This window comes from Guyanagaster necrorhizus (genome assembly GCF_019112545.1).
Source record: "Guyanagaster necrorhizus MCA 3950 unplaced genomic scaffold BT62scaffold_4, whole genome shotgun sequence".
NCBI lineage: Eukaryota > Fungi > Basidiomycota > Agaricomycetes > Agaricales > Physalacriaceae > Guyanagaster > Guyanagaster necrorhizus.
In genome coordinates, this window is record NW_025064883.1 from 1,946,584 (window position 1) to 1,973,168 (window position 26,585).

Consider the following 26,585-nt stretch of genomic DNA (forward strand, 5'->3'; position numbering starts at 1 on the left):
GTCTTCGACCTGCCGGAGTAGATTAGCCGTCGTGACATGGCTCAAGGCATCAGGGAATTGTGCGCCGTTATGGGGTTGCTCCCTAGACAAGTTACAACGATCGGGAATGCAAACATCGGAGAATGGAAGGACCCATACAGCATTTACTGCCAGGGCTTCATTGAATGCAAGGTGGCGTGCGCCACACACAGAAATCCGCAATTTCATGACAAAAATGGTGCGCTTCGCAGAAGCTAACTCGCATGATAGAAATATATAGACCTCGACTTGATCATTTCCTCCAGATAGACAGCGTGTTTTTGACGAGTAGATGGCTGAAAACAAGCATAGAGCATAACACGGCTGGTAGGTAAAAGCAGACCGAGACTGCTCTGCAACCTTTTTGCACTTACCCAGAGACAGGGAACGCTCCTCTTACATATATGGATCCACATGCAGATCCATCACCTTGGTGGGAGCTACCCCAGATGCAACCGAGTGCGAACGGTACCGATACTATCTTGGCTATTCATCCCAGCCGGAGTATCGGTTGTATTTCCAGCAATCCACCCTGTCGAAGCACCTACATGTGTGAGAGTTTCTCCGACGTCCTAGTCTCGACCAGTATGTTGCAAGAACTGGGTAGTAATGGACGCCGCAAATAACGACACGCTGTTCCTCGTGATAACCGCCGTAGGCAAAGAGCGAAAGGTCAGGCTGCGAGAGGCTTGTCCATTCGAGCCTTGAGTTGTTCTAAATCGATAGTCTCCCGAGATATTTTTCAAGTCAAAACCAGCTTGATGTAAATATTGTGCCACAATAACTGGAAGTATTGGTGTTACAGATTGTCCCTTAGTAGTGTCGTCAGCTGCAAGCTGCAGGCTGCAGCATGTATCCTGAGATTTGAATGCTGGTTGCCCGGTGGACATACTCCGGCGGAGACTAAACGCTGGCAGATCCTGTGAAAATTGAAGAACAACAGCTGATGTTACACCTACCCTCAAACTCCCAGCTATTTCCCGCACGTCGAACGCGCATTCACACTACCGGTGATGCACCCCGATGTCCATTCTGAGCAGAGATATTAATATGACAATATCTCCTTAGTAGACAGCCTTCCGGACACTCCTAGACGCGTCGGGCAGTAGAACAAAACTAGCAGCGTCTGATTCAGGACACTCAGCTCGACTAGTTGCAATATACAACCTTCGTTCAGCCGTTGACTAACCTTTCCATGCGCGTCGTTAGTGGGTGTGTATCTGGATTCTTGAATGACAATCAATCAACCTTGAGGTATTTGGACGAGCCTAAGCATCTTAGTTTGCGTCCCGCCGCAGTCCATCGCGCAAGACCCTATGTCGCAATAATGTGTTTCGAGCCTTCCATGTCTTTGAAGTTTGGACAAAGAAAGACCGCGTTTTTTCCGGAAAAAAACCTGCTTGAACGTTCCATATAGACATTCTTAAACTGAGGTTATAGAAGAGAAGAATAGCAGTGACCCGGAGTTAAATAGTGAGCGACACGCAGCGTGAGCCTGAGAAGAACTTCCAACTTATTTTCGCGTATTTGCCGTAATTTTCTCGCGTATGACTTGGGAAAAGTCTACGAGCGGGCTGAAAATGTACTGTGTCTGATAGAAAACAATGGATACGCATCGGATGGCGGTTGGCTCACCACACAAACAAGCCTGAATATTCATTTCTCCCTTCTCTACGTTACACGCACTGTCCACAGCGTCATCAGCCTCTCAGCCGTTGATCCCTGCGCGCCGGCCTTCAGGTTAACAGACTCAACCTGATCCCATCCCCTAATCAATGCTAATCGAAACGGGGCAACTAAATACCTTATATAACGAGTACCACTAGCGTAGCAGTGAAGCCTTGCTTTGGGTGAAGAGAAGGCGCGCACTCCATGAGACGACACCTTTATCTCGCTTAGGATAGCTAGGACTCTATATATCAGGGACGTTCCAAGGAAAAGGTGACATTAATGGATCCAATTTCCAGCCATCCTGGTCTACCGTATCGTTTCCCAGGCAGATCACACCAGAGTTTGGATAAATCATAGAGCGAATATTGTTCCTCAAGACACCCGTCGGAACGGTAGTTCAACGATAGAGAAGGAAATCGGGATACAATTTCCACCATGAAAACCCTGCGTGAAATCTGCAACATCACACTGTCGGATCGGTCACGATCAGGCAAGCCAATTAAGGATCCTTGACCTAAGAATGTGAGGCATATGAATGGTGATGTGAAGAGATTTCGGGGATGGGAATCTGGCGCTCCTTACGCTCTTCAATTTGAATGATAATGACCCAGAGGCCAGGAAGTTGAGGGAACACGGGACCAAAAACTCGAGGTCGTCTAAGTGCGTTTCGATGTTCAATTTACGCAACTGGGGCAAATTAAAGAGACTGTTGAAGGGACATGTATTCTAAGGGACGCACAGCATGCATCCCGTGAGGAAACTTTTCGGAGGGCGATGGTCAATCACCGAAGTCTTGGTGCCTTCCAACTGTCCGTACAGACGTGGATGTCATGGCAGCCTCGGATCGGGAGAGAAAGTAATCAGGGCCTCATCCAACAGAAGACCAAGTAATAGTATACAGAAGGATCGCCGACAAAACCATATCAACCGTGAGCTTCTGCGATCTGGGAAAGAGGGTTCTTGTTTCTGTAGGAAGATAGTTAGGGAGTGCCATGTCCGTGAGTCTGCATCAAGAGTGATGGAACGGTCATGACTCGAGTATAGGCGGTCGGCCCATGTTTCGTCCGGTATGGCATCGAAGAGAATCTACGAAAGCCAGTAGTGGATTCTGTGAAGAAGGATCACGACAGTACATATGGGAGATCGCAAAGTGAGAGGGAAGAGACACTAGCGGCTTTACGCCACGTACGTCGTGCCAGAGGTGATTCAGAGCTCTTTCACAAGTAGTATGACGGCTTTCGAGAGTACCAGATCTGCCGTTAATAAGTTCGATGAGTCATATAAGTTTTCGGCGCTCGGTCAATGTCCCAGAGAACCGGCGTACAATGTTGAGCAGGTCGTGATTGTACAAGACATCTTTGGCTGGGCGCCTGGCATACAGTAATGAGGTCCTGAGGATGATGATTCGGAGAAAGGGACTGACATCTAGCGCAGGTATGTCACTCTTGGTACATCTGGCAGGCTGCGAGAAATAGAAGAGAACAAAAGCATGGCTACAGGGTGTAGCATTAGCAAGCCACGATCGTAGTCTGATGCGCGGAAGGGTAACAGAGCTGCCGTGAGGCTGTCGTTCAAGACGATGCTGAATATAGAACTGTCGACGCATAGATATAGGATACCAATAGACGTGGAAGAAATAGGAGATCCGGTCAGGGAGCCAAAAAGTCGGCAAGTCGTTGATGGGTTCCCACATGTTAGCACTCAAGCTTCATCCCGCGAAGATTGTGATAGTGATGGAAAAATGAATCTGGGATTTCATAGCTCTGACCATATGTAAGATCCGTGATGCTGGGTCACTCCAGTCGTGCCTTGAATATACATTTCTGCTAGTCGCTGTGGTAAGCGACTACCGGAAGGGCAAGGGGCACCCAAGTGTTGATTCGCCACGATGCTTATCATGGCGTGAGATGGACGCATCGGGTATGATTGCCTTTATGTTATCGCTGAGAAGGACAGCTCTTCGTTTATTCAGATACAGAAATACACATCGTTCGTCACGGTGTCGAGGCGGCCGAATCCAAATCCATATTGTCGTCTTCGGCGGCCACAAAAAATCGGTGCAGCTGACGCCTAGGCGAAATCAGTATGTAACAGCACAAGGGGTCGGAAATCACCACAGACCGACCTCTTTCCATCTCTGAGCTGCGTCAACATCATGATAATCTCGTCTTGCTCCCTCACAACGAGCTCGCCACCCGGGAGATCCAGTGCGAGGCGTTTGGCAGTCGCTACGGCATTGCGAAAATCGTTGGTCTAATTATGCCGTCAGCGAAAAGCAATATAGTCGGTCGGTCGGTCGAGCTTACCGCATGCAATAAAGCCTGCTTGGCTTGCGGCGTCGTAATTCCCTCCGACTGTTGCACGAGGTCAAGAACGACGACAAGTTTGGTGATGAGATGTTGGTAGAGGGATGATGGGAGAGTCATGCGGCCAGGTCTGGACCGTGACCCCAGCTGGGATCGGCCACTGCTGGCTCCTCCATCTACCGCCACCAACATTAACCTTTCGCAGTGAATTAGTGCTCTAGACGGCGACGGCACCGACGAAGACGAACGTTGGCAGGGAAAAGGATCATTCAGGGTCGTGCTTCTGATTCTGAAAGATCGGATTCGGACGCAGATGGACAGCATGGAAATACCACTTTTGTTGATTGATGATCCATTCCTTTCACTCCCACCACTATGCAGGTTTGTCCTTTTCGTCCCCTGGTACCTGGTTCGAGCTCATCGTTTCGCAGCTGCCAGCAGAGGTCGTGTGCATCGTGCTTCATGAGCTGCACGACGACGAGGATGCGCTGAGAGCATGTGCCATTGTCTGTACTGGGTGGACGCCGATTGTTCAGAAGTATCTATGGCGGAAGCTCGAGATAACGCTGCACGTCCGGACCAAGTCGCGCCTACCACCTTTCCAGCCGACAGTCAGGATAGCTCCCGACATACGGCCTCTATACAAGGCATTCAAGTCGTCACCCCATCTCGCTGGGAATGTCAAAGAACTCGCAGTCAAGATACACGGCGACTATTGGCGTTACACCTCTCTTTCCACCATCATCTCAAACTTCATTGTCAGCAGGATATCCAGAATATGGCACCGCTACCTCCCATTTATTCTTGAAAGCCTCATTAACGTCGAACGATTCTCATTCACCAATTACCTTTTGCATCCTTTACTCACGACATGCCCCGACACCGTCAGAGACGCGTTCATTAGCGTGCTGCGGCGGCCGACCCTCACTACCCTCTCGATGCCATTTGGCTCAGCGCTGGAGCTCTTCACGATGCTCTGCGAATGCCCTCATCTTTCAAGCCTATCCGTAGGCATGATCACCTGTCGCAGTCACGTCGACCTTTCCCTCTACCCCCGTGTCCCTGCACTCACACCCAACTCTCTCCTCGTATCCTGCGGCAAGTTCTGGTACCTCCGTCTCCTCAATCGCGAGTTCCCTTCCCAGTCGTCGATCCACTTTGACAACCTGCACCGAATACAGATACATGTTGGTATGTGCTATGTCGTCGGCGACGTCAGCGTGGTGAATACCACTGAGGAGGTCATACGGAGGAACAGGGCTACCCTTCGACATCTTGCACTGAATGTCTGCCTAAACGGTATGCCCTTTCTAATCGTAGTATTCATAACTAATAATCGTTGTATAGAACCTCTCACGACCCTCATTGACCCAACGACCGTCCTCTCCGTCGACTTTCAAATTCACTCCACCGCACGCTCCAGCCAAGAGCACCCCGCCCCCAGATCCTGGCTCGACTGGCTCATCGCCTCATTCCCCATCCCATCCACCGACATCTCCATCGAATCCTGCACCCTCCAGCTCGTCCAGTTCTGCCTGTTCGAAGACGTGCGCATGTTCTACGACAAGTGGGAGGCCCTCGATGTGATATTTGCTTCGTGGCCCTGTCTATGCGAGCTGTCTGTACAGATTCAGAGACAGCCTTACAGGGCGGTGTTCTCTCCCGAGTCAGACACTAGGTTTCCTGTCACGAGAGCGGATGTGCAGGAGATGTTTCCGCGTATGACGAAGGAAGGGAGGTTGGTTGTAGTCGAGACTCAGGCGGGGGGATTTTGAATTTGGACTCATGTATATATTATTGGAATTATCATGACTGTTTTGGATGGAAGTTGTCCGACTCGGCAAGATCATCTTGCAACGGTTGTACAGAATGTGAACGAAAATCCGATTCGGATAACTTGAAAGCACGTCAGTTTGTTACTGGGTCGGATGCTTACTTGTCTGTAATCAACGGAGCGCAGTTCCACTAATTTTCAGACGGCCTCAGTCATCGTCAAGAATGCTGCCATCTTCTTGCGCCACACATCTGCTGTAGATGAAGGCGTGCAGGAAGCAATTTCTGGTTCGCTCAGATGCACACCCGTAACGGAGGCCAGCGACTTGGAGGCGTGGATCGTATTTGATGGGTACAAGTACTAATTATAGTACTAATATTGGGATAGGCTGACTATTCAATATTCAACTACAAAGCTATAAGCCCAAAGGGAATGGAAACTCGTTAAGATTTGCGACATAAAGGTAGCTAGCAGATAGTCCACAAGTATAGCATAGCGATAGCGAGAGACAGTAAGTAGGTATATTACCAAAGGGAATAAGTAGGCATTGTATCAAAAGTCTTCGTGAAAGAACAAGGGTGAGTTGTCTTGGAAGAAGAATTCAGATCCGACGAGAGGACCAGTCCTTTCGAAGGTACTGGGGCAATTCTTGAGTACGATGTGGCGTGAAACTGAGGTACAAAAAACTCACTCTCGGACGCTTCTCTGAGGCTTCATAATCAGAGCCTTCATCCAACATGGACTTGCGCTTGATGCGAACGATGATGGGGGGATGGTCGTGATCCTGGTGTGGGCTTTTCAGTCAAGGATAGAAAAATGAGAAAGTTGGACTGACTGGGGTCATGAGCGACGCCGACGACGCTGAGGAGCTGCAGAATGGGCCAGAAGAAGCCGTATGTGGTACGTCTGCGTCCGACCACGCTGAGAACCGCGAAACGAGCTCCAAATCGGGCGACAAAGAGCGGCGCCTGTCATTCGGGGCAGGGATGACAATGGGCGGGAGCCGCTCGTGGACCTGTGGGTAGAACACCTCTGACGCAGCGTGCACGACTGAGCTGTCGAGACAGATGGAATCATCGATATGCGGCAGGGGGATTTTGGAGACGAATGACTGCTGGCATTGGCGGGCTTTAATGATATCGACGGCCAGGTGGAGGCGAGCGGCGCGTTTCCGGGCATTGTTCGTGAGGCATACAGAGGCGCGATGGGAGTCAGCGATGTACTCGTACTGGGCCTTGGAGTGGCGCAGGGTGTTGGAGAGGTAGGTGAAGCGGTGGGAGGGGAGGGGTCGGGGCATGATGGTAGTTGGTTATTGAAGAGCACGCGCTGCGTGGGTGAAAAACAGAGGAGGAAGAAAGATGAATGGTATGTTGAATCTCCTTTGTCGAGCTTTATTAACTACCTTTGGACCCACAAAGCAAGCATTAGACGCCAGGGACAACAAAACAACCCAGGCTGCTTTTGGAACAAGCTATTGTTTTGTTGACATAGGGGGCAGAAAGAACAAGGAAATTTCAATTATCAGCCCTGGAAAACAAAAGAAGAATTCGCCCTCGTCAATCGCAGCCTTTGTTCTACGAAATTACCGTCCAAGTTTCTCGTTCCTGTTTTTCCTTTTCGGTCCGCATCCGTACGCGCCTGTCACGTGTCAAATTTTCTTCATCTCGAATGGCGACCAGGGCGCACAAAATTGGTTGGTTCTTGTTATTCCTTGCTCGGATTCCATCAATTAATTCTTCAAAGGCTCTTTGTTGTTCTGCCCCAACTGCGGTACCTTGCTGGATCTGCCCAAGGATGGCGAAACAGATGTGAACTGCGATCAGTGTGATCACGAAGAGCCTGCGAGCTGTGAGTCGACAATGCAAGTCAGCCGATCGGTATTTAATTTTCTGTTCAGCGTATGAGAATATCCAGATCACGACGCATTCCCATCCGGACGCGTTTCCTTCAGCCTTGCGCCAGAAGAGAAAGACGCAGACAAAGCACCATGAAGGTGCAGATCACGGCACCGCCGTATGTTGTTCGTCCTGCCTTGTGTTCTAGACCAACGTCTCTCCAGGTATCCGAGAAATGCCCCAACTGCGGCCATATGGAGGCCTATTCAAAGGAGCTACAGGTACGTCGCAAAAGAATGGAACCGTAATATAATCCGAGACTCAACAAATGAAACAGCTGCGCAGTGCAGATGAAGGTTCCACCGTCTTTTACACTGTGAGTATCCCTTCCAAATGTCAACCACGATCCTGACTGGTGCCAGTGCGTCTCGTGCAAACACGGCTGGCGCGTGAACAACTAGACGTACACCCCGACTGTGCAGAACAGCGCGACCACCCCGAACCCGCCCAAGATGCTCGCGGTAGATGCCACCACCATTTCCCGTATAGGTATCGTGTCTTTGGGTAGCCTATTATCCATCAGAAACAGTAGAGTAATACAGTGAGATTGCATACGTTGAAAAGTAGAACGCCAGTGTAAACGTGGCCGAAAGCAGCACTAGTGCGATGTATGGCAGCAGACTGACTGGGATGATTGGCTGGAATGGCGGGAGTATATTATGCAGATCCTGTAGCACCAGTTAGAAGAGAAAGACGAGCATAGAGCGAGGACAGATACGGACCTTGAGGGCGTTGTATTCGTCCATGGCAGAGGGTGACTACCCTGCCAAACACGTGTAAGCAACCAATATCAGGGGTTGGCGCCTGCGCCCTTCCTCTTCTGAAAACAACCACCAGCACTCTACTTGGCTTATCCCGCTCTTCATTTTCCCATTGTCGCCGTACGTGTCTTTCCATATTGCCACTGCCGGCGCTATCGTTTCCTATGACGTCGGCCGCGTTGTCTTGCAATGCTGACGTACGCTCTCCTCCACGCAGATGTCAGCCGTCGAAAAATTGCAACAGCATCCGGCCTTCAAACAGGTGAAAAGCAAGGGAGAGTACTACTATAGCCAGCTGGACAAGGAGGTTAGTTTCTAATACATCCTTGTTGTTGCTCGCGGTGTGCTTATCATGTCCTAGCTTACCAAGTATCCTGTGCTCATCAACTTGGAGCAACGCACGCAGGTGCCCAAGGGCTACCTCGTCCTAGGCAGTGCTTTCATCATCACCTTCCTGCACATCTTCAACTCCTTCGCTGCTCCTGTCTCCAACCTCGTCGGCTGGGCCCTCCCTGCGTACCTCTCCTTCAAGGCCGTCGAGTCGCCATCCCCCCACGATGACGTGCAGTGGCTGACGTACTGGGTCGTGTTTGGGTTCTTCAACTTTTTGGAGAGCTTTGCTCTCCGGCTTGTGCTGTACTACGTCCCATGGTATTTTGCCTTCAAGACGCTCTTCATTGTGTGGTTGCAACTTCCTGTCTTCCGAGTGCGTATCTTTTTGGTTGTTCCTGGCTTTTCAGCACACGACACGACTCGCTTACGCGGTGTCGTGTGACTGAATTTTTTGGACCGGCGTTGCGTTGCGTTGCTTTGCTTACGTGGCCATCACAGGGTGCTCAAGTTACATATGTCAACATCCTCAAGCCTGTCCTGAACAACATAAGCTCGAGCGGTGCCGTCGCAAAGGCAGATACTCTTCGCGAGCGTACCGCTGAAGCAACCGAGTAAACCGGGTTATGTTATAATTCATGTTGATTGGCTATAGAACATTTTTTTCTCTTCTCTTCTTTTTTTTTTTTTTTCATTCGTCTATGTCGTGCTTCTGCTGCTCCCGTATCGTACTATCGTTCCGGCCTTTTTCCCTTGATGTATGCTGACTCTGACGAATGGAAACGAAAAGTATTATGCCTAGATGACTCGTGTGACGTCAATGAGATGTCGTGGTCTAAGACCTTTACAGCCACATTGACCTAATATGCAAGCGGGGTACTTTTTTTTGTCTCGACATTTCCCGCCCTTAAGACTGGCTGAGACGAGAGTCCTACAACCTAATCTTGACCTCACACGTGATCATGGAAGTGGCGTATGCGTAGTACCGCGACCTGGACATGTTGCATTTGGAACTTTTCTTGCCGTTACTCTATAGCTGGGCTGCGGTGCCCTTACTACTCCTCCACGCGCGATTGGCGGGCCTCTCCAGGAACGTCAAGAATTCGTCCCGATTTGTGACTTGCTCTTTTCATCCATATGTTCTCCGGACATCCCAGTCTCCGCGTTAATTCACGGAAGCCCTTTTCTTTCTTGTCGAGTGCTTGTGTCTCCTCAGTACCAATCGCTTTGCAGTCTTTTCAAATCGCACGACCCCTGGGTTCAAGTTGCATTCCGCCTTGATCGATGGCGACAACACTCTGCTTTCTCAGGGATCAGGCCTACATGTCCTTTTCCGATAATCCTGATTCTTCTATTGGCTCAGCAGATGTTCCAGCTAGAACTAGGTATCCGACGTAAGCGCGCGTCCACATGGATCGCCAAACGACGCGTTTACGAGTGATCTTGACCTCATACCACGGTCATATACCAACGGCCCAAGAAGCATAACTCTATTCTCGGACCTGATCATCGGCGGCGTTCTCTATGCATCCCTCAGTCATCACCTCTCACGACCCGGTCACCTATTTGTACTCTATTACGGCCGTGTGGGAGCATATGTCTCACCGTCAAGTTGGCATCATATCGCGCCTTCTTTTCCATCCCTGGACAAATTCTCTTATCACCCTGATTGCACTATCCAAGCACCGAATTGCGATGAGGGGTTTGGAGTGAACAAAAGCGGCCCGTGAATGGTTTGAGAAACCACTCACTTATTTATCACTACTTGGGTTCATGTCGAAGCTTGAAGAGAAAAGCATAGACGCGGACGTCGTCCTCGCTGATGACCTCTCCTTGGATGAGGAGCACAGGAACCTCGGCGGAGCCCCCATTGAGGACTCGAGTCCGATGGGGAAGGATGTTGGTTGGTGGACGGCGGTCTTGTTGAACTTTTCGATGATGATTGGGACCGGGATTTTTTGTCAGTGCTTTTTGTCTTCATTGACTCTGGACGTTGACGCTTGGGTGGCGCAGCGACGCCCGGAACTATACTCAGGCAGACCGGTTGTTTTGGATTGGCTATCATTTGTGAGTTACAGTCGGGATTGTGTGATGGGTCAGGGGCTGATGCTCAGTACTCATAAGTTTGGATTATTGGGTTCTTCCTTAGTGCCGGTATGCTGGCTGGCTCCATACTACGGCTGGGACGCTAGCTCAAGTAGGGATTTACAGCGGGTTTATCATACTACACCGAATACCTCGCCATGTTCCCGAATAGGGCTGGTGCGGAGGTGGCTTATCTGGAACAGGCATATAGTCGGCCCAAGTTTCTGTGCGTTCAATCGGCTTCGACTTTCCGCGAGTGCTGATACGGCCGTTTTGCGGGACAGATTGCCAGTGACCTTTGCGTTCATTACAGTCGTTCTTAGTTTTGCGAGGTACGTGATTGATGGTTTAACTTCACTTCGGACTAACCCTGTTCTGTAGCTCTAATGCTATAGGTATCTATCTATTCGACTATCTATTGGCTGCTGCGTCACACCATCGGGCTGACTCCTTCTCTTAGTGTGCGCCGAATACATACTCTACGCGAACGGTCAAGAAACATACAATGAATGGACTATGCGAGGAATAGCAATAGCCGCCTATGGAATTGCTTGTATCAGTGCGTAATACATCTCATCAGCTCGAAATACCCTTCTCATCTTCGAGCAGTCGTCATCTCCCACAACCGCACAGCAATGTGGATCTCCAACGTTCTCGGCTTCTTCAAAGTGGTCATCCTGTGTTTCATCGTCGTCACGGGATGGGTCGTCCTTGGAGGCGGTACGCGTGTCGAGGATCCCAAGAGCCATTTCAAGAATGGATTCAGCGGGATAAAGTACGTTGTTTGTCATCTGTGTTCTCTACGGATTGCTGACTGCTTCTTTTCGATCCTAGTAATAACGGAAATGCAATGGCGAGCGCTATGATTAATGTCATCTTTTCGTATGCGGGTTGGAATAATGGTGCATCTCAACACTTTTACCTGATCGAACATTCATTCACCGGTTTTATCAGCCAACAACGTCGCCAACGAAATGTCACGTCCTGTACACACGCTCAAGACAGCAGGTCCATTCTCCCTCGGCCTAGTCTTCTTCCTTTACTTCTTTGCAAACAGTAAGATTCGTTCTCCTTATCGTCCATCCCCATCTCACAGCCTCAGTCGCCTACGTCGCTGCTGTCCCCGTATCAGAAGCCAAGAAATCCGGCCAACTCCTCGCCGCCAAATTCTTCTCGGCAGTATTTGGTACATATGCAGGGACGAGGGTATTACCTGTTTTCGTGGCTCTGTCGGCATTTGGAAATTTGGTTTCCGTGGCTATTGGGCACGGCAGGGTGTTTAGGGAGGTAGCGCGACAAGGTACCCTTATTCTCCCACTTTTGTGCCCAAACATCGTTTTGAAACTTCTTTCCAGGGGTGTTTCCATTCAGCCGTTTCTTCGCCAGTACCAAACCATTTGGTACCCCCGCCGCTCCAATGCTGCTCAAGTTTATTCTCACAACAATTGTGATCATCGGACCTCGTATGTCAAATTCTTCCCCCTCCTTCATAACTAAAGCTCTTGAACAGCCATCGGTGACGCGTTCAACCTTATTGTATCCATCCAGACGTACCCTAGCCGACTTTTCGATCTGGCTATGGTCACTGGCATCTACTGGATCCGGCGGAGAAGGGCCAAGGCTGGTGTGCCCAGGCCCGAGTTCCGCACATGGCACATCGCGCTGTGGTTCTCGATCGCGGTGAATATATTCGTGTTGGTGGTGCCGTGGTTACCGCCTGCGAAGAATGCGGAGCCATTTTCGTTTCCGTATTGGGTACCTTGGGTGCGTGGCGTTCTTTCTCCGAGTCTTTGTCGTATTCACTTGTCTAGGTCACCGGAATCGGTATCTTGGCACTTTGCTTCGCTTATTGGGTTTCATGGATGCACATTGCTCCGTGGTTGTTGGGGTATAAGGTATACGAGGAGGTGGTTGAGTTGGAGAATGGGGAGTTGTCGAAGAGGTTTGTGTATGTCTATCATGATCATCGTGGGGATGAGTTTAGGGAGCGGCTGAGGTTGGAGGCGGAGAAGCTGAAGGCGCAGGAGAATGGGAGTCTGGAGCAGAAGGTGGATGTGACGGTTTGAACTTTTACTTAATAAGAGTTCTCTTTATTGCAATGATTTACTTTTCTTTATGGGTCATTCCTGCGGTACCGCGAACTCGTTTTACTGTGGTTTCCTGATGTTAGGGTGCCTGTAATGTGGCTGCTTGACTTAACCATCGGAACTAGTTGTGACTCGTAGGTGGAAACATTAACTTTGATAGCTTCGAGTACTGATCCTATAGGACAAGATAGATGGTTAGAGATAGGTAATGAATCGACTGTGGTACTATAGGAGGAGAAGGAGTAAATGTATTCAGACTGATGGTGACTTATTATGAACTCGTACTACATTCACCCACTATACCGAGCACTTCCTTAGCCGAACTGAACGTAGCCCGCGGACGGTAGGTACTGGGTAGGCAAAGTAAAACTTGGACTACCTCGTGTATTGCTACAGCTCATGGAAAAGGCAGCACGACAAAATAATATACGGCTTGGATAATAACGGACTTCAGGTCTAGACGCCATCAGTTGACTAGAGAAACCTGACAGCGAGAGAAGGACATGAATAGCCTCCTGGTCGACAATCAATCAACTCACATATCAAGCTCGTTCACACGACGGCATTGCCAAGACCGAACCAAACCCAAAGAAAAATCGCTTTCACCGATTGTCAACCCTTATCGACGAGTCATGGTGCCGAGTTTCATAGAGAAGAACAACACAACAAATCAACGGATAATCAAGGAGCATGTACGCATGAACGACATGTGTTCAGTTCATTGAAAAGGATTCTCGGGGAAGAGAAGCTTAACTGAGTTGATGCTTCAGTCCCAGTTGGTTATCAGCTGCTAGCTGGAGCGACAGAGAGAGGCTGTTTAGGGCTAGAAACAGTTTGAGATTCGCCGAATATTATGCTCCATGATTTGGGGGGCGTGAAGCACCGAAGGTGTATAGTACATGTGATCCAGACTGGCCCTACCCTTACGGGGGTAGGTCGACGAGATACATGTGAGAAAACGGCCAGAGAGCCTTCAGAGATTGATTGAGCGGCCGCCGCGTGTAGCTGTCCCAGAGATAAAGGATAGAGCAATATCAAGGCTAGAAATGGAGTAGAAAGAGTATCACGCGTGGTTACGTCGAGAAAGAGCTGCATAGAGTAGAGGTGGCGTCGTCGGATGCGGCTATCTGAAACTCGGCCTGCTAGTACCACCTCTTCCATTGTGGAAAAATGTCAAAGTGTCCGTCACGATCGTCGAAAATTTCTGGCTCTCCTTGCTCTACGACGAGCAGGCAGGTATGCATGGCTGGCCAGTAGACGTTCTTGACTCATGGGCTGATTAATCCGAGCATGTTACTCGCCGTTGATGGGGTTTCGTATAGAATCGCCTGGTTCCTGATGCTTCCTGGATTCCGGGGTTTCAGACCTGCCGATATCGCGTTCATTTCATGTGTGAAATCCGACTTTCCTTGACAACCCCGGTTTTCGAAGCCGATTTCACGCTGATGTCTACTTCATGCGATCGGAGACTTAAATTTGACTAGGCCACCTGCAGCCAAATCGAAACTCCGCTTGTGATGACGGTGCATTTGCCGAACTCAACAAAACTCACAGCGGAATCCATTTCACTTTACATCCTTTTCATCCCATTTTATTTTATCGGTATCAACGCGAAATTAGCAGGGTTGGATAGAGGAATTCAAGCCTGACATCAGGTTGATCTCATTTCACGGTTTCTTTTGTGAAACTGGTTCCTGATGTTTCTTGGATTGACACACCATGTGTAACTTGATGGCCACTTATCTGAGCTACTTATACCCGAACGGACCTCGTCTCTCTTTCTTCCCAAGTCGCCATGGCAGAACCAGTCGTCGACAACGAGAAAAGCTACACTGGAAGCAGCAATGACGATCATGCAGCCCGAAAGGTCTACCAGCAGCCAACGGGCCTCAAGGGACTCTACTACAACCCCATCACCCAGGCAAGTCGTACGTTTGGAGTCTCGTATTTTTCATTTTCTGACTTGTGTAGATTGTGATGCTGGGATTTGTTTGCTTTATGGGACCGGGATTGTTCAACGCACTAAATGGACTGGGCGCAGGTGGTCAAGTCGATTCCAAGACCAACTCCAATGCGAACACCGCTCTATATTCAACTTTTTCTTTCATGGGATTCTTCGGTGGGTGAGTATATTTAATCAAGAATGTCTTCCACTTTTTCGGTACTTACTTTGCTTAGATCGGTCAACAACGTCCTTGGACCAAGACTCACGCTCCTGATTGGCAGTATGGGTTATAGCTTGTACATAGGATCTTACCTGTGATTACTGCCCTCTTATTACTGATTATTTCGTATTAATACAGTCTCTAGAGCCATCAATATCCACTCTAATGCTGGTGGATTCGTTGTCGCCGCAGGAGCCATCCTCGGTATATGTGCTGGTCTTCTATGGACAGCACAGGGCTCGTTGATGATGGCGTATCCTACCGAAACACAAAAAGGGAAATTTATCGGGATTTTCTGGTCTATTTTCAACCTTGGCGGTGTCGTTGGAGCGTCTGTTGCTGCTGGGAGAAACTGGAAATCGACAGTAAGTGCTTGACTTCTCGTAACACATGGCTTCGTGCTCATTCTTGTTTATAGGCCAACGCCGTTGATAACGGGACATACGCGCGTTGGCATTTTCTATCAACTTAATATTTATTCAAACTATGTACAGGTTGGATTTCTTGTCCTTACACTCATCGGAGTTTTCATTCCAATGCTCATGGCGAACCCCAACAAGATGATCCGCTCCGATGGAACAAAAGTTATGACGCCCCGACACCCCTCCTTGAAGACCGAAATCCTAGGTCTGCTTGTGACGCTGAAGACTGATCCAATGATCATCCTTCTCTTCCCAATGTTTTTCGCTTCCAACTGGTTCTATACCTGGCGTCAGTACCCATATCCTTTTCTCAATTTACCTAACAGATGCTCAAACCATATCTAGAATTCAGTGGCTTCAATGGCGCCATCTTCGACATCCGCGCCCGAGGCCTGAACAACGTCTGCTACTGGATCTCCCAAATCATCGGGTCCGTCCTCATCGGTCTTCTCCTCGACCGAAAATCCATCAGTCGTCGTATCCGCGCCTACACAGGTTGGACTGTCCTCTTCCTAATGGTCTTCGTCGTCCACATCTGGGGATACTTCTACCAAAAGCAGTACACGCGCGAAAGCGTCGCACCAGAGACGGAGAAAATGGATATCTACGATCACGGATACGCAGGGAGGGTAATGTTCTACATATTTTGTGGGATTCTCGATGCAATGTGGCAGACGACGTCGTACTGGCTTATGGGTGCGATGTCGAATGATCCATCCAAGTTGGCGTTCTTTGCTGGGTTCTACAAGTCGATCCAGTCGGCTGGGGCAGCTGGGATATGGCGTGCGGACGCTGTCAAGATTCCGTATGTCTCTCAGTGACTTTATTGTGATACGTCCTGATGCGTCATATAGGTACATGAATATGTTTATTTCGGAATGGGCTCTCCTTGTCGGAGGTCTCGTATTTGCACTACCTATGGTTATCATGCGGATCAAGGACCATACTGATTTAGATGATGAGATCATGTCAGTTCATCTGTCTCATTAACTTTGATGATTTCTCATGGGGTTACCTTTAGCGCCCGAATGGATGATAGAGGACATATTCGTCCGACTGAAGACGTTGCTGCAGAGATGGATGTTACCGCCAAGGATGCTCGGGCATCTTAACGATTTTGGTATTATTACTTTAAAGACATTTCATGATTGATGGATTTTTTTCTAGTATATCTGTAAATATACGCGCTTTCTCGTGCCTGCCCTTCCTTCCATCGTAACATGTGTTATGGAAAAGAGTATTGATGACATGTTTTGGGCTAGCCAGGGTCGCAATTGATCGTAGTTATCCACAGTGCATTAAATTGATTTTTCTCACAGCAGGTGGCGGGAGTCCAGCCTGGACCGATTACACAATTCATAAATTTGGCGCGCTTCTTCTAGTTCAGCACATCACTATCACTGGCAGCTTGTTCACGCTTCCAATACCAATACTATTAGTCTGAGGCTTCAAAATGAAGGCCTCCCAGGAAGTAGCTGCTTTTCGGCGATGCTACACGGATAGATTCATCGCGACCAAAGCACGCATCTCAAGGTTATCTAGGCGCCTGGGTAGCCCCGTGAGTGATTAATAAAGCTCTCTCTGGGGTCTAAATTTGGCTTTGTTTTGTAGGAAGCATGTTTCCATGCCTTTATAAACCAGAAAGCACCGTGGCCATCATGCAACCATGTCTCCCAAGCAGATATATCGCAGCGACCTTTTCACCCCTGGAAAGCTCGCCTCGGCCCATCTGCTTGATTCTGCATTAGAGGAGCTGAAAGGCATTCTCACAAAGCATAATTTCAAGCATGTTTTTCAAGACCTACTCGACAATGAGAGCCCTCGCGTTCTTCTATTGGTCTTGTCATGTAAGTTGACATCGTTGAGGTATCTGATGGTCTATCAGGCTCTTATATCTTCACAGCTTTGAGTGAGACCACACCGTTGATTTCGTGGCTGCTGGAGTCCTTTCCCTCCGAGCCTGCGAATTACGATGCGACGGTCCACTACAACATTATATCTCGCATATCGATAGAGCTCATTTCCTCCTCTTTGATCGAAGAAAAAGAACCATGTGCCCGATACCATGAAATAGCCCAGATCGCGCCCAAAGTTTTGCAATATCTTGCCTCTTTTCTCCGTTCCATCAATATCAGATCAGATCATCGTAACAAGAAGGGTAAGGCCAAACAGAAGAAGATTCAGCAAGCCAAGCGAGAAGACGAGGCTACACTTTTGGTCGAAAAGTATTTTGATGTCCTGAATGTTGAGATGCCGGGAACGTGGAGCGAAGCATCCATCCTCATGGATCATATTTTGCAAAGTCAAAAGGATACCCTGAAAGTAAGTATTGCCCACTTGCTGTTTGTTGAAACTTGACGTGTGCCCAGTTCTATTTAGAACTGCTCCGTCGTCCTGAGATATATGTATCTCTCAAGGAGCATTGTATCGTTTCTGAGGAGGAGAGGATTGCTTCGGGGTCCGTGGTCGAGTCGCCCTCCGCATATCCGATCGTTCAGCCGATGAAGTCGTATGTTCTCATGTCCTTTCGTAAAATGACATCACGTTGATATCGACGAAGGGCATTATACTTTGACAATGCTGAGGGTTTTGGGAAATGGACGGTCATCATATCTACGAACGCTGACAATTTTTTGCGCAGCACGCACAAGAAAGATCTTTACACGTTTAACATCACCGTGAAGAAGATTAAGTACGTGTCGCCTCACATGGTATCATATATTAAGTGTGCTTATCGGGATGTATTGTAGGGAGCTCTCCTGTGGTCACTTCACTGTCAACAATCAGAAGCGTTTGAGCGGAAGAGCGACTGAAGTCCCTATCTTCATGGCTAAAGTAACTTGTAATCTAAGACTCATCGTGGGACACCTATTTCTTATCCCGGACATCGCTGACGCCACCTTGCAGTATCAAATTGACACAATCCCGGGTGACGAAAAGGTAAGTTCGGAGGATAAGGTTGTAATGCAAGTTACTAAATTACGTTGATTCATTGGCAGAGAGAGCAACAAGGTAAGTTAATGTTTATATCTATTTGGTTTTTCCTTACGGGTCTTGAAGCTCTGAAAATTTTCGGTATATATACCCATGCTCAAATTGACAATCGTCTGTGGAGTTCTATCAGTAGTCAGCTTCGGAAAAGGGGAGAGGAATACCGAAAAAGGTAACTTTTTGTCATGGTAACTATTGAATGCCTGTAGGCTAAACGTGATGATACAGATGCGCAGTTAGGATGCCCGCAGATTCTCAAGCATCGAAGAACATTTTTATTCCAGCGTTCTTTCCCCCACTACCTGAAGTATCACCGTCGGAGATTGAAGACATACCGGATCTCCGTCCCGATGAAACGGCGCAGGTTGGCTTCGCGTTTTTCATTCCTCCAACTAATCACGGACCATTCTACTCAGATACATTCAAGACTCGTGTAAGCCATATAGAGAGGAGCCGATTTACAGCCGCTAACTCCCCTGCAGCATCGAGAAATACGTCACGTTCTCGCAGGTATGTTCTCATGGTAGTGATCCGTGGACCGACAATTTAACCATAAAGACGTGCAGCCCTTTTTGAATAGTATGTTACTTATGTGATACTATCCGAAAGTCTGACCTGATTCATTGGGTAGCCGTTCTAGCAGATGTAGATGCGACTTTTCCTCATATGGTTTCGTGCGCCACCGTCTTTGGCTCTCCCTGTTCATTTTCTGACAGCATGTATTCATAGCATGCAAGAGACACGAATTATAGAACATCCAAAGTCTTGCTACGTTATTGGCCGCAGTGGCACAGGGTATGGGAGAGCAGTTCCCCGGCTTTATTCTTTTGCTCACACTTATTTGATGTAGAAAAACAACTACCATGTTATTCAAAATGTTGCTTATCGAGAGGACATTTCAACTCATGGAGTCGGATTTACCTCGTCCTCGCCAAGTCTTCATCACCAAGTCTAGAATACTTGCTAAGAAAGTGCAAGAGTACTTTGTGAAGCTGTCCAGCTCCTTAACAATAGCGTCGCGGCCATCTGTTGACCTCATGAACCTACCGAGAGCTCCACAGTATCAAGATGATTCAGGGCTGATTGATGTGGATGATGTTGTAAATTGGCGGACTGATTTGCCAGCCAAGTACAGTGACCTCAAGGAGAAACACTTCCCGCTATTTATCACGTTTGACGGTGTAAGCAACAACTCCTTTTTTTATTTATGCTTCTCATTTTTCTGATTAGCTTTGCGACATGTTGGAAGCTGACATGGGTGTTCAAATGTTGACCGCTACAAGGCATATTGGCGTCAAGCACAACAAGTCACACATGGGTGTTATTACTTTCGAGTCTTTTTGCGAGTCCTACTGGTCTCATTTCCCCGAGCCATTGGTCAAAGAATTAGGTTCCTGCTCCTCTCTTTTGTCCACGCATTGGCATTGAAATGACATTTATTCAGATCCTGCCTTGGTGTACAGCGAAATAATAGGTAATATACCTATATATTATCTCAACGGGCTTGACCTGAACCTAGGATTTCCAGGTGTTATCAAAGGATCAGCAGAGACACTCAGCGAAGAGAAGCAGCATCTTAGCAGAGCGGCTTACCTAGATCTCAGTAAACGCCGGCATTCTACATTTGCTGATCAGAGATGCGAGGTGTACAAACTCTTCGAGTTGTATACGCACAAGAAGAAATTGCGAGGGGAGTACGACACTGCAGATCGGTAAGGTCTTTGTTGAAGTTCCATGAATAGAAGATAATCAGGATCTAGAACCCATAGTATCTTAAAGCATTTCACAAAGCAAGGCATCCCGGGACAAGGACTCGACCATTTGTGAGTCCTTTGCTCATACTCTTTATCCGTTATCAATATCGTTACAGATACATCGACGAAGTACAGGATAACATGCTCATAGATACTATGGGTAATTTTCGTCTCACGTGGACCATGATCAACTAACTAACTCACCATCTAGTCTTGAGGGCATTATGTAGCAATGCAGATGGTCTCTTCTGGGCGGGTGACACTGCCCAGACGATCTCTGTTGGAAGCTCTTTCCGTTTCAATGCTTTGAAGGCATTTCAGTGGAATATCGAGGTGAGATTTATGCAAAATAATTCGTATACGTGAGCTCATTAGATGATTAGGACCGGTACCGGAGGAAGCAAGGCCCTAGAGCTGGATACAAGCAACCACCCGAAATGTTTCAACTGGCCATCAACTATAGGTCCCATGCAGGCATCGTTGATTGCGCGCGTTCCGTCATTGACCTTATCACGACTTTTTGGGAGGATTCCATCGATCATCTTTCTCCAGAGATGGGTATCGTAGATGGGGTCAAGCCTATGTTTTTTAACGATGAAGATCATGCCCAATTGGAGCGGTTTCTCTTTCTTGATGATGGTGGTAGTCTTATCGAGTTTGGATCCCAGCAATGTAAGTCTCCTGTTATCAGTGTCGAATCTAGCTGATTCCGTATGTAGGCATCATTGTTAGGAATGAAACGGCAAAAAAAAGGCTCCAAGAGCAAGTCGGCGAAGTTGGTCTTGTACTGTTCGGGTTTTTTATTGTTACATTGTCAAGTAACTGATGGCCATTATTGTAGCACTGTATATGAAAGCAAAGGGCTTGAATTCAACGACGTAAGTCGATATACTATGTTATGAAATGATTTTTTCACTCTGGTGTTGCATCTTTTTAGGTCCTAATTTATGACTTCTTCGCTGATTCACCCGCTGGTCCCGCACAATGGCGTGTCGTGCTGAACGCCATCAAAGAGAGCAAGCAGGACCCAAGGAATACACCTCAATTTGACCATATCCATCATGCCAGCATTTGTAGTGAGGTAACTGTGAATCATGCCATCGCTTTGCACTGTATTAATGGTATTGTTCAGCTAAAATGCCTGTACGTTGCAATCACCAGAGCTCGTGCAAATATCTGGATTGCAGATGGATCTGAGACGGGAGAACCCATGAGAGTAAGTTGGCACTATCCTATCCAGACAGTATTCTTATTACAGTAATCAAGATCTTTTGGACGAGCAAAAACTTGATAAACAATTTCACGCCAGGATCTGATGTGCCCCGTCTTGCGTCTGAATCGACACCAGAAGAATGGGCTGCAGAGGGACGTGAACTTTTCAATGCGAAGCACTTCTCTCAGGCCAAGCACTGCTATAGGAAGGCCAATCTTCCTCTCCTAGCATCTATCGCAGATGCCTATGATTTACGGATGAAGGCTCGTAATGTCGTTGGTACATCGAGACAAAAAGTGCTCGAACGACGTTCTTGTTTCGCTGAAGCAGCCAAGTCGTTCTCGGAATGTGCTAACTTCACTTCAAACCCAAGGGATTCCTTGACATACTTAAGGATTAGTGGCGAATGCTTCGAACAAGCTGATAAGAAGGATCGGGCCGCTGAAAAGTTTCTACTGGCTCAGGAGTACACCCGTGCTGCAGAGCTGTATAGAGATATTGGCAAATTTGATGATGCAGTGGCCATCGTCAAAGCTCATGAAGATGAAATGCCATCAAATGTTGTTGAAAGCGTCATCAAGCTTGCGAGACTAGCATACTTTTCTGGTGACCGTCAGATGAAGTAAGTCTTTTTGAGGCATGCCGACCAACCATTCTCACTTTCCTAAACAGAAAAGCCCAAGAACTATTTTGCTCGGTTGAAGAAGAAGTGGAGTATCTGAAAGATAGGGATCTCGATATCGCTCTTGCGGACTTGTTGGAGACAGAAGGACGACTTAGCGAAGCTGCTGAGTTGCACTAGTCTGAGGGTCGCAAAGAAGAGGCTATTGAGCTTTTCCTCCGTCAAGTCAAAAACAAATATGCTTTGCGTCGAGCTCAAGAATGCATTCTTGAAGAGCTTTGGCACAAGATATCTTTTGGTGTTGATCATAACATTATACGATCTAATCCCAGTGTCTTGCGGCTTATGGGGTTTGCTTCATGGCTTGATGTGGCTTTCATGGAGCGGACTAAAGCTGATGAAGTAAGTGTCGATCTCACTTTTTACTTGTTACAGCTTATACCCATGCGTTTTTAGCTGTCCATGTTTAAGGCCATTACACATGGTCAGACATCCCAGCTGCATGAACTGGGGTTGAAATTTCACAAGATGGGCCATACTTCCGCAGCCTTGCTATGCCTAGATCAATATTTTTCTCAGGCCATTCAAATTCAAAATATGGCTCTTGTTGATGCAGTCAAAGAACTCAGCATGTTTTATACCTATGTGGACCTCCTTTCCGCTACAGCCTTCCGAACGGACCCTTGTGGAAATGCAGCGACTGCGGCATTATTCGGTTTTCGGCGGATAGCAGAGAACGAGTTTCTTGTGCCCCAAAATACGTGGCTACACTCAGTGCTTCTCGAACTTCGACCGAGGAACCTGATTAGGGATTCAGACTCGAATCTCAGGCTGTCAGTACTTGAACTACGTGGGATATTCCAAGATGCCCTGAGAAGTCGTCTCAGGGAAAGGACTGCTGCTGAAAATGACGAATGTGCGAGAAGCAAAGCGTTCAGGCCTTGCCTTGTTTTTGCTGTATCTGTGTTTTGTAGACGGCCTGAATGCCCGGAAGCTCATGTATCACCTTCGGAGATAGGTCCTGGTTACTATAATATGCGCATCCGCCTACACCTACAACAAATATTGATCTTGCAGTCGCTCAGAGAGAATGCTCATGCAGATGTGGAACACAGAGGAACCAAGTACGTTGTCATTCCAGCTCTCTAGTTTCGCAATGTTTATTTCCCTATAGGTTCTGGCTCAACCGTCTTTATGAGGCTCTTTATCCTCCCCACCATATGTTCGGTTCCATTTCCCATCTTGCACTTTCTACTATTCCAGAAGCTCCAAAAGCATTGAAAATTGTGAAATATTGGGTACGAACACTTGTTTACGGCCAGACATATCATCCCCAGACGACCTTCCTCATGGACGTGATGCGGACAGCTACCTTGGCCCTCACGTTTGACAGAAGTCAAGCGTATTATCTCAGAAATGCAGCATATCACAACATACGTCCTCCATCCGTGTATATTCGCCGAGGCGATGGCCTTATTCTTCATGACCTTCTAAGCTCGATGTCAGGAGATCGAGCATGGTCTCTTACTGCTGGTTTTCGATTTGTTGAGTAAGTCTGGATCCTATCGATGTGTACTCTAGGTTGACCTTTCCAGGCATGTTGTAGAGCAAAGATTGCCCATTAACATAGGTGATCTGTGTGATTTTCTGGATTTTCTTTGCGGTTCTGTCATTTTTTGTGGTAGTCGCTCGGGAATGCGATTACCACACAACATAACTGTCCCTCGTAGCTGGCTCTTGCGCTTTATGAACTATGATTTGCCGTACTTCAACGGAGCGATACAGACGCGGTTTTATGGCATCCTTCTAACCCCTATATGGGCTCTTCTGGAACAACTGAATATCGGTCAAGACGCTGGTAAGCTTCGGAATTTTTTTTTCCCTTCAGGTTCTCATTCTCCCAATATAGCGGAACATCTCTTGTATGGCATTGGTAGAAATCTTTCAAACGTGCCATACCAGGTTCGTCATGTCTTTATCGCAAGGATGTAAGTCAGCTATCAAGTGGGTCATTGCTTTCTCTGATGTCAGTTCTCCATCAGAATCCAAACTGTTGGTCTATGTCAGTATTCGCTTACCCTGTAATTTATTCCCTTACTTATTTTACTACCTAGTGGGCTACAACATCCGCAATGACTTCCTCCGTGACGATATTCGGAAGATGATATTATCTTTGCGACAAGAGGGTCGCTTATCTTCTCCTCTCTACGTTCAGTACGTATATCTCAGTTTAAGGACCACCTGATACAAGACTTTTGCAGATACATTGATGCCGCCAGTCATTCATGGTATGAACTTTCAAAGGTTATCCGCCTGCTTGAATACAATACCATGGACGAGATGATACAGCTCATTCACCAGAGCAGGGCTCCAGTGACAGTTCACACCTCGCCGGGAGTTCGTCCGATTGTCTACAACAATTTCACGGACATCCGATCACAGCTTGGTCTTATTGCTCCTGCATCCACTCAGACCATCTCATCGCCTACTGAGGTTTCTGAGCGGGAAGAGCCGGATGGCGACAACGACAGTGACAGCGAGGATGCGGAGGATGTGCAAGAAGCTGAAGTCATCGAGGACACTTCCGATGACGATGCTGTAGCCGTCGATGCCATTCCAGCACACGATACGGCAACCCCAAATCCCACAGAAAGAGATATTGTAGCTGCATCCTTGATTCAGCGGGTATACAGGAATGTCCTTCGTCATCGACGAGGCGTTGCCAAGAGAGGGACAGCAGGCCTTCACGCGCAAATATATGCTTCATGCACCGAAGCAGTATCTCGGCTTGGTGATAACCCAGGGCTGTACCTTTACCTGTTTCTTGGTCCGCTGCCGCACATCTTAGTCTGTCTCGAGACCATTCGTATTGATACACTCAACCACAAGACGAAGACGAAAAAGAGGCTTAATAATAAAGAACTTGAACATGGTCCTGATGAGATCGCCAACCTTGATGACTTGTTAACACAGACAAAGTGCGTATTACTTGCCACTTCACTGGCACAACTGATACGATTCTCGATTTTCAACAGCAAGGTGAACAAGGCTGCAATCAAATTACAGGAGCAACTCAAGCCAAGTTCTGCGTTCCACGAGCGTTGCAACAGCAAGGAACTCAGGAAACTAGTGGAAGAGGCTAACGATTTGATTTCTTCTCTCCCCTTTAAAATCTCTACAGACTTATCGGATGACCTGCACCTTGCTATCAAAGGGATCGTAACTCAACCTTCATTCACAGGTGCACGCAAAAAGCCGATGCTCAATGACGCAGACTTGTAATACTGATCCTTCTTTCATTAATCTGTAGTTTAAAATATGTAGTTCTCGTTTGACAAAATCACACCCGTTAAGCCATTACTGATACAAGTATAGACGTCGTCCATCCGTCGCGACTGAGTTCATAGCCAAGCCATTATCAGACAATCAGCGTGTTCCTGTAAGCGTCTTGGCGTTGGGTGACGATAATGAGGACCCACTGGCAGGGCTGTCAGCCATACTTGAAATGTTGCGCTTGAGAGGATGGCCAACATCGCGAGTACTTGAGAGGCGTCAGCTCGATAATAATTAGTAGAAATAAGTGGCTTCACTACACGGAATAATGCCTACGTTGAGTACCTCGGTACAAACTAGTGATGGTTTATGGAAGAATAGTGCGCAAATCTATGCTAACCGTTGACGATTAGCGACAGAACTAAAGTGAAACCAATGTAATGAATGCACCAAATGTACGACGAGCAATATACATTCACTTGTTTGAAGAGATGGAGCCGCGAAGCAGTTGCTCGGTGCGCTCATATCGTAGCTCAAGTGCTGACCAGAACCAAGGTGGAACTCAGAATAGATTCTAACAATGCAGATATCCAGGAATCGACGTGCGTAAACAATGCCGCAGGGGAGCGAGTGTCTCGTTCATGGAATCACGAGTTCTACCGTCCAACTTCAAGAATTCATGAGACGCGACTCATGTCGTAAATACCAACACAAGACGTTCGAAAGTTCGGGTCGTTTCATGAAAGGAAGGGCCAAAGAGATCCCATCTAAGCAGTGCAAACTCGAATGCTTCAACTCTGAGGACGATACAGCATGGCAAACAGCAGATGCGGGATGGGAGCACCCAGAATGTGTCGAACAGCAACGTAGGAAAAGCAAAGGTCAAAGGAAGCGTCCTTTTTCAACCACGATACGACGGTAAACCCACGCATAATCAAGTTAGTCGAAAGGAAAAACAACCCGATCCAAGTGTGATGTAGCTAAGATTGTCCAATGAGTGTGCAAGTTATCGGCATGTCCTAAGTTGTGGTGACAAGCCGAGTAGAGGAAATAAAGGATGGAAAAACGGGAAACTGGAAGAAAAGTGGAATATTGGCGAGAGTGTGTCTTTCGGTACGCCATCGAATCCTCCTTGATCGTCTGCCAGCACGCGGTATCCGTCGCTGGGTCCAATGAAAGTGTGATCACGTTTCAAATTTAACGTGATATTGGTTGTGT

The 26,585-nt window shown here is 47.7% G+C and overlaps 10 protein-coding genes across 10 annotated transcripts; 6 read left to right on the forward strand and 4 right to left on the reverse strand.

Annotated features, from left to right (window-relative positions):
* Positions 1-3,489: 3,489 nt before the first annotated feature.
* On the reverse strand, positions 3,490-4,174 carry BT62DRAFT_538245 (uncharacterized protein). The gene is made up of 3 exons (XM_043181305.1): positions 3,996-4,174; positions 3,815-3,942; positions 3,490-3,759 (listed from the first exon to the last, which is right to left on the reverse strand). Exons 1-3 carry the CDS (start codon positions 4,113-4,115, stop codon positions 3,684-3,686), a joined length of 324 nt encoding a protein of 107 aa, XP_043044332.1. The 5' UTR covers positions 4,116-4,174; the 3' UTR covers positions 3,490-3,683.
* A 259-nt stretch (positions 4,175-4,433) lies between these two features.
* On the forward strand, positions 4,434-5,848 carry BT62DRAFT_928114 (uncharacterized protein). Its single transcript, XM_043185441.1, has 2 exons — positions 4,434-5,294; positions 5,343-5,848. Exons 1-2 carry the CDS (start codon positions 4,934-4,936, stop codon positions 5,768-5,770), a joined length of 789 nt encoding a protein of 262 aa, XP_043044333.1. The 5' UTR covers positions 4,434-4,933; the 3' UTR covers positions 5,771-5,848.
* A 351-nt stretch (positions 5,849-6,199) lies between these two features.
* BT62DRAFT_538444 (uncharacterized protein) lies at positions 6,200-7,367 on the reverse strand. Its single transcript, XM_043181307.1, has 3 exons — positions 6,605-7,367; positions 6,461-6,553; positions 6,200-6,406 (listed from the first exon to the last, which is right to left on the reverse strand). Exons 1-3 carry the CDS (start codon positions 7,064-7,066, stop codon positions 6,371-6,373), a joined length of 591 nt encoding a protein of 196 aa, XP_043044334.1. The 5' UTR covers positions 7,067-7,367; the 3' UTR covers positions 6,200-6,370.
* Positions 7,316-8,293, forward strand: BT62DRAFT_928116 (DNA-directed RNA polymerase I kDa polypeptide). Its single transcript, XM_043185442.1, is given in 7 exon segments — positions 7,316-7,462; positions 7,513-7,617; positions 7,667-7,782; positions 7,829-7,885; positions 7,942-7,980; positions 7,991-7,992; positions 8,027-8,293. The coding sequence occupies 7 exon segments, from the start codon at positions 7,438-7,440 to the stop codon at positions 8,055-8,057; spliced, it is 375 nt and encodes a 124-aa protein (XP_043044335.1). The 5' UTR covers positions 7,316-7,437; the 3' UTR covers positions 8,058-8,293.
* On the reverse strand, positions 7,987-8,445 carry BT62DRAFT_538442 (uncharacterized protein). Its single transcript, XM_043181306.1, has 3 exons — positions 8,387-8,445; positions 8,220-8,332; positions 7,987-8,173 (listed from the first exon to the last, which is right to left on the reverse strand). The coding sequence occupies exons 1-3, from the start codon at positions 8,408-8,410 to the stop codon at positions 8,062-8,064; spliced, it is 249 nt and encodes an 82-aa protein (XP_043044336.1). The 5' UTR covers positions 8,411-8,445; the 3' UTR covers positions 7,987-8,061.
* A 57-nt stretch (positions 8,446-8,502) lies between these two features.
* On the forward strand, positions 8,503-9,447 carry BT62DRAFT_943751 (uncharacterized protein). Its single transcript, XM_043187896.1, has 4 exons — positions 8,503-8,545; positions 8,643-8,732; positions 8,787-9,131; positions 9,257-9,447. The coding sequence occupies exons 2-4, from the start codon at positions 8,643-8,645 to the stop codon at positions 9,371-9,373; spliced, it is 552 nt and encodes a 183-aa protein (XP_043044337.1). The 5' UTR covers positions 8,503-8,545; the 3' UTR covers positions 9,374-9,447.
* Positions 9,448-10,528: 1,081 nt separating this feature from the next.
* On the forward strand, positions 10,529-12,906 carry BT62DRAFT_1001651 (high-affinity methionine permease; the record flags this gene model as incomplete). The annotated part of the gene is made up of 14 exons (XM_043176758.1): positions 10,529-10,715; positions 10,769-10,822; positions 10,880-10,909; positions 10,967-11,066; positions 11,125-11,172; positions 11,222-11,235; positions 11,301-11,399; positions 11,450-11,615; positions 11,675-11,742; positions 11,795-11,896; positions 11,943-12,140; positions 12,196-12,303; positions 12,351-12,604; positions 12,652-12,906. The coding sequence occupies 14 exons, from the start codon at positions 10,529-10,531 to the stop codon at positions 12,904-12,906; spliced, it is 1,683 nt and encodes a 560-aa protein (XP_043044338.1).
* Positions 12,907-14,722: 1,816 nt separating this feature from the next.
* Positions 14,723-16,626, forward strand: BT62DRAFT_978743 (MFS general substrate transporter; the record flags this gene model as incomplete). The annotated part of the gene is made up of 8 exons (XM_043189371.1): positions 14,723-14,848; positions 14,899-15,050; positions 15,106-15,186; positions 15,238-15,457; positions 15,587-15,803; positions 15,860-16,319; positions 16,369-16,482; positions 16,536-16,626. 8 exons carry the CDS (start codon positions 14,723-14,725, stop codon positions 16,624-16,626), a joined length of 1,461 nt encoding a protein of 486 aa, XP_043044339.1.
* Positions 16,627-17,180: 554 nt separating this feature from the next.
* BT62DRAFT_1001654 (uncharacterized protein) lies at positions 17,181-25,376 on the forward strand (the record flags this gene model as incomplete). The annotated part of the gene is made up of 35 exons (XM_043176759.1): positions 17,181-17,361; positions 17,418-17,836; positions 17,884-18,020; positions 18,075-18,206; positions 18,265-18,454; positions 18,514-18,526; positions 18,575-18,677; positions 18,734-18,869; positions 18,922-18,938; positions 18,988-19,015; positions 19,072-19,084; positions 19,137-19,224; positions 19,292-19,300; positions 19,356-19,686; positions 19,736-19,895; positions 19,950-20,217; positions 20,266-20,328; positions 20,376-20,419; positions 20,471-20,592; positions 20,643-20,931; positions 20,979-21,048; positions 21,101-21,137; positions 21,197-21,340; positions 21,392-21,475; positions 21,526-22,094; positions 22,145-22,273; positions 22,427-22,496; positions 22,551-23,218; positions 23,269-23,643; positions 23,690-23,952; positions 24,004-24,082; positions 24,137-24,156; positions 24,209-24,308; positions 24,356-25,072; positions 25,130-25,376. The coding sequence occupies 35 exons, from the start codon at positions 17,181-17,183 to the stop codon at positions 25,374-25,376; spliced, it is 6,315 nt and encodes a 2,104-aa protein (XP_043044340.1).
* A 144-nt stretch (positions 25,377-25,520) lies between these two features.
* On the reverse strand, positions 25,521-25,892 carry BT62DRAFT_1001655 (uncharacterized protein; the record flags this gene model as incomplete). Its single annotated transcript, XM_043176760.1, has 3 exons — positions 25,521-25,635; positions 25,690-25,757; positions 25,818-25,892. The coding sequence occupies 3 exons, from the start codon at positions 25,890-25,892 to the stop codon at positions 25,521-25,523; spliced, it is 258 nt and encodes an 85-aa protein (XP_043044341.1).
* Between the last annotated feature and the right edge of the window lie 693 nt (positions 25,893-26,585).

Excerpts from the sequence above, each read along its gene's own strand:
- BT62DRAFT_538442 (XM_043181306.1), bottom strand. The coding sequence starts at position 8,410 with ATGGACGAATACAACGCCCTCAAG. Across the intron at positions 8,333-8,386 it reads ACGAATACAACGCCCTCAAG|GATCTGCATAATATACTCCC; the intron begins GTCCGTATCTGT and ends CTGGTGCTACAG. Across the intron at positions 8,174-8,219 it reads CTGGCGTTCTACTTTTCAAC|GCTACCCAAAGACACGATAC; the intron begins GTATGCAATCTC and ends GATGGATAATAG.
- BT62DRAFT_943751 (XM_043187896.1), top strand. The coding sequence starts at position 8,643 with ATGTCAGCCGTCGAAAAATTGCAACAGCATCCGGCCTTCAAACAGGTG. Across the intron at positions 8,733-8,786 it reads ATAGCCAGCTGGACAAGGAG|CTTACCAAGTATCCTGTGCT; the intron begins GTTAGTTTCTAA and ends ATCATGTCCTAG. Across the intron at positions 9,132-9,256 it reads TGCAACTTCCTGTCTTCCGA|GGTGCTCAAGTTACATATGT; the intron begins GTGCGTATCTTT and ends TGGCCATCACAG.
- BT62DRAFT_928114 (XM_043185441.1), top strand. The coding sequence starts at position 4,934 with ATGCCATTTGGCTCAGCGCTGGAGCTCTTCACGATGCTCTGCGAATGC. Across the intron at positions 5,295-5,342 it reads ACTGAATGTCTGCCTAAACG|AACCTCTCACGACCCTCATT; the intron begins GTATGCCCTTTC and ends ATCGTTGTATAG.
- BT62DRAFT_928116 (XM_043185442.1), top strand. The coding sequence starts at position 7,438 with ATGGCGACCAGGGCGCACAAAATTG. Across the intron at positions 7,618-7,666 it reads TCACGAAGAGCCTGCGAGCT|CGTATGAGAATATCCAGATC; the intron begins GTGAGTCGACAA and ends TTTTCTGTTCAG. Across the intron at positions 7,783-7,828 it reads GTGCAGATCACGGCACCGCC|GTATCCGAGAAATGCCCCAA; the intron begins GTATGTTGTTCG and ends ACGTCTCTCCAG.
- BT62DRAFT_538444 (XM_043181307.1), bottom strand. The coding sequence starts at position 7,066 with ATGCCCCGACCCCTCCCCTCCCACCGCTTCACCTACCTCTCCAACACC. Across the intron at positions 6,554-6,604 it reads CGGCGTCGCTCATGACCCCA|GATCACGACCATCCCCCCAT; the intron begins GTCAGTCCAACT and ends AGCCCACACCAG. Across the intron at positions 6,407-6,460 it reads CCTCAGAGAAGCGTCCGAGA|TACCTTCGAAAGGACTGGTC; the intron begins GTGAGTTTTTTG and ends GAATTGCCCCAG.
- BT62DRAFT_538245 (XM_043181305.1), bottom strand. The coding sequence starts at position 4,115 with ATGACTCTCCCATCATCCCTCTACCAACATCTCATCACCAAACTTGTC. Across the intron at positions 3,943-3,995 it reads AGCAGGCTTTATTGCATGCG|ACCAACGATTTTCGCAATGC; the intron begins GTAAGCTCGACC and ends CGGCATAATTAG. Across the intron at positions 3,760-3,814 it reads CAGCTCAGAGATGGAAAGAG|GCGTCAGCTGCACCGATTTT; the intron begins GTCGGTCTGTGG and ends GATTTCGCCTAG.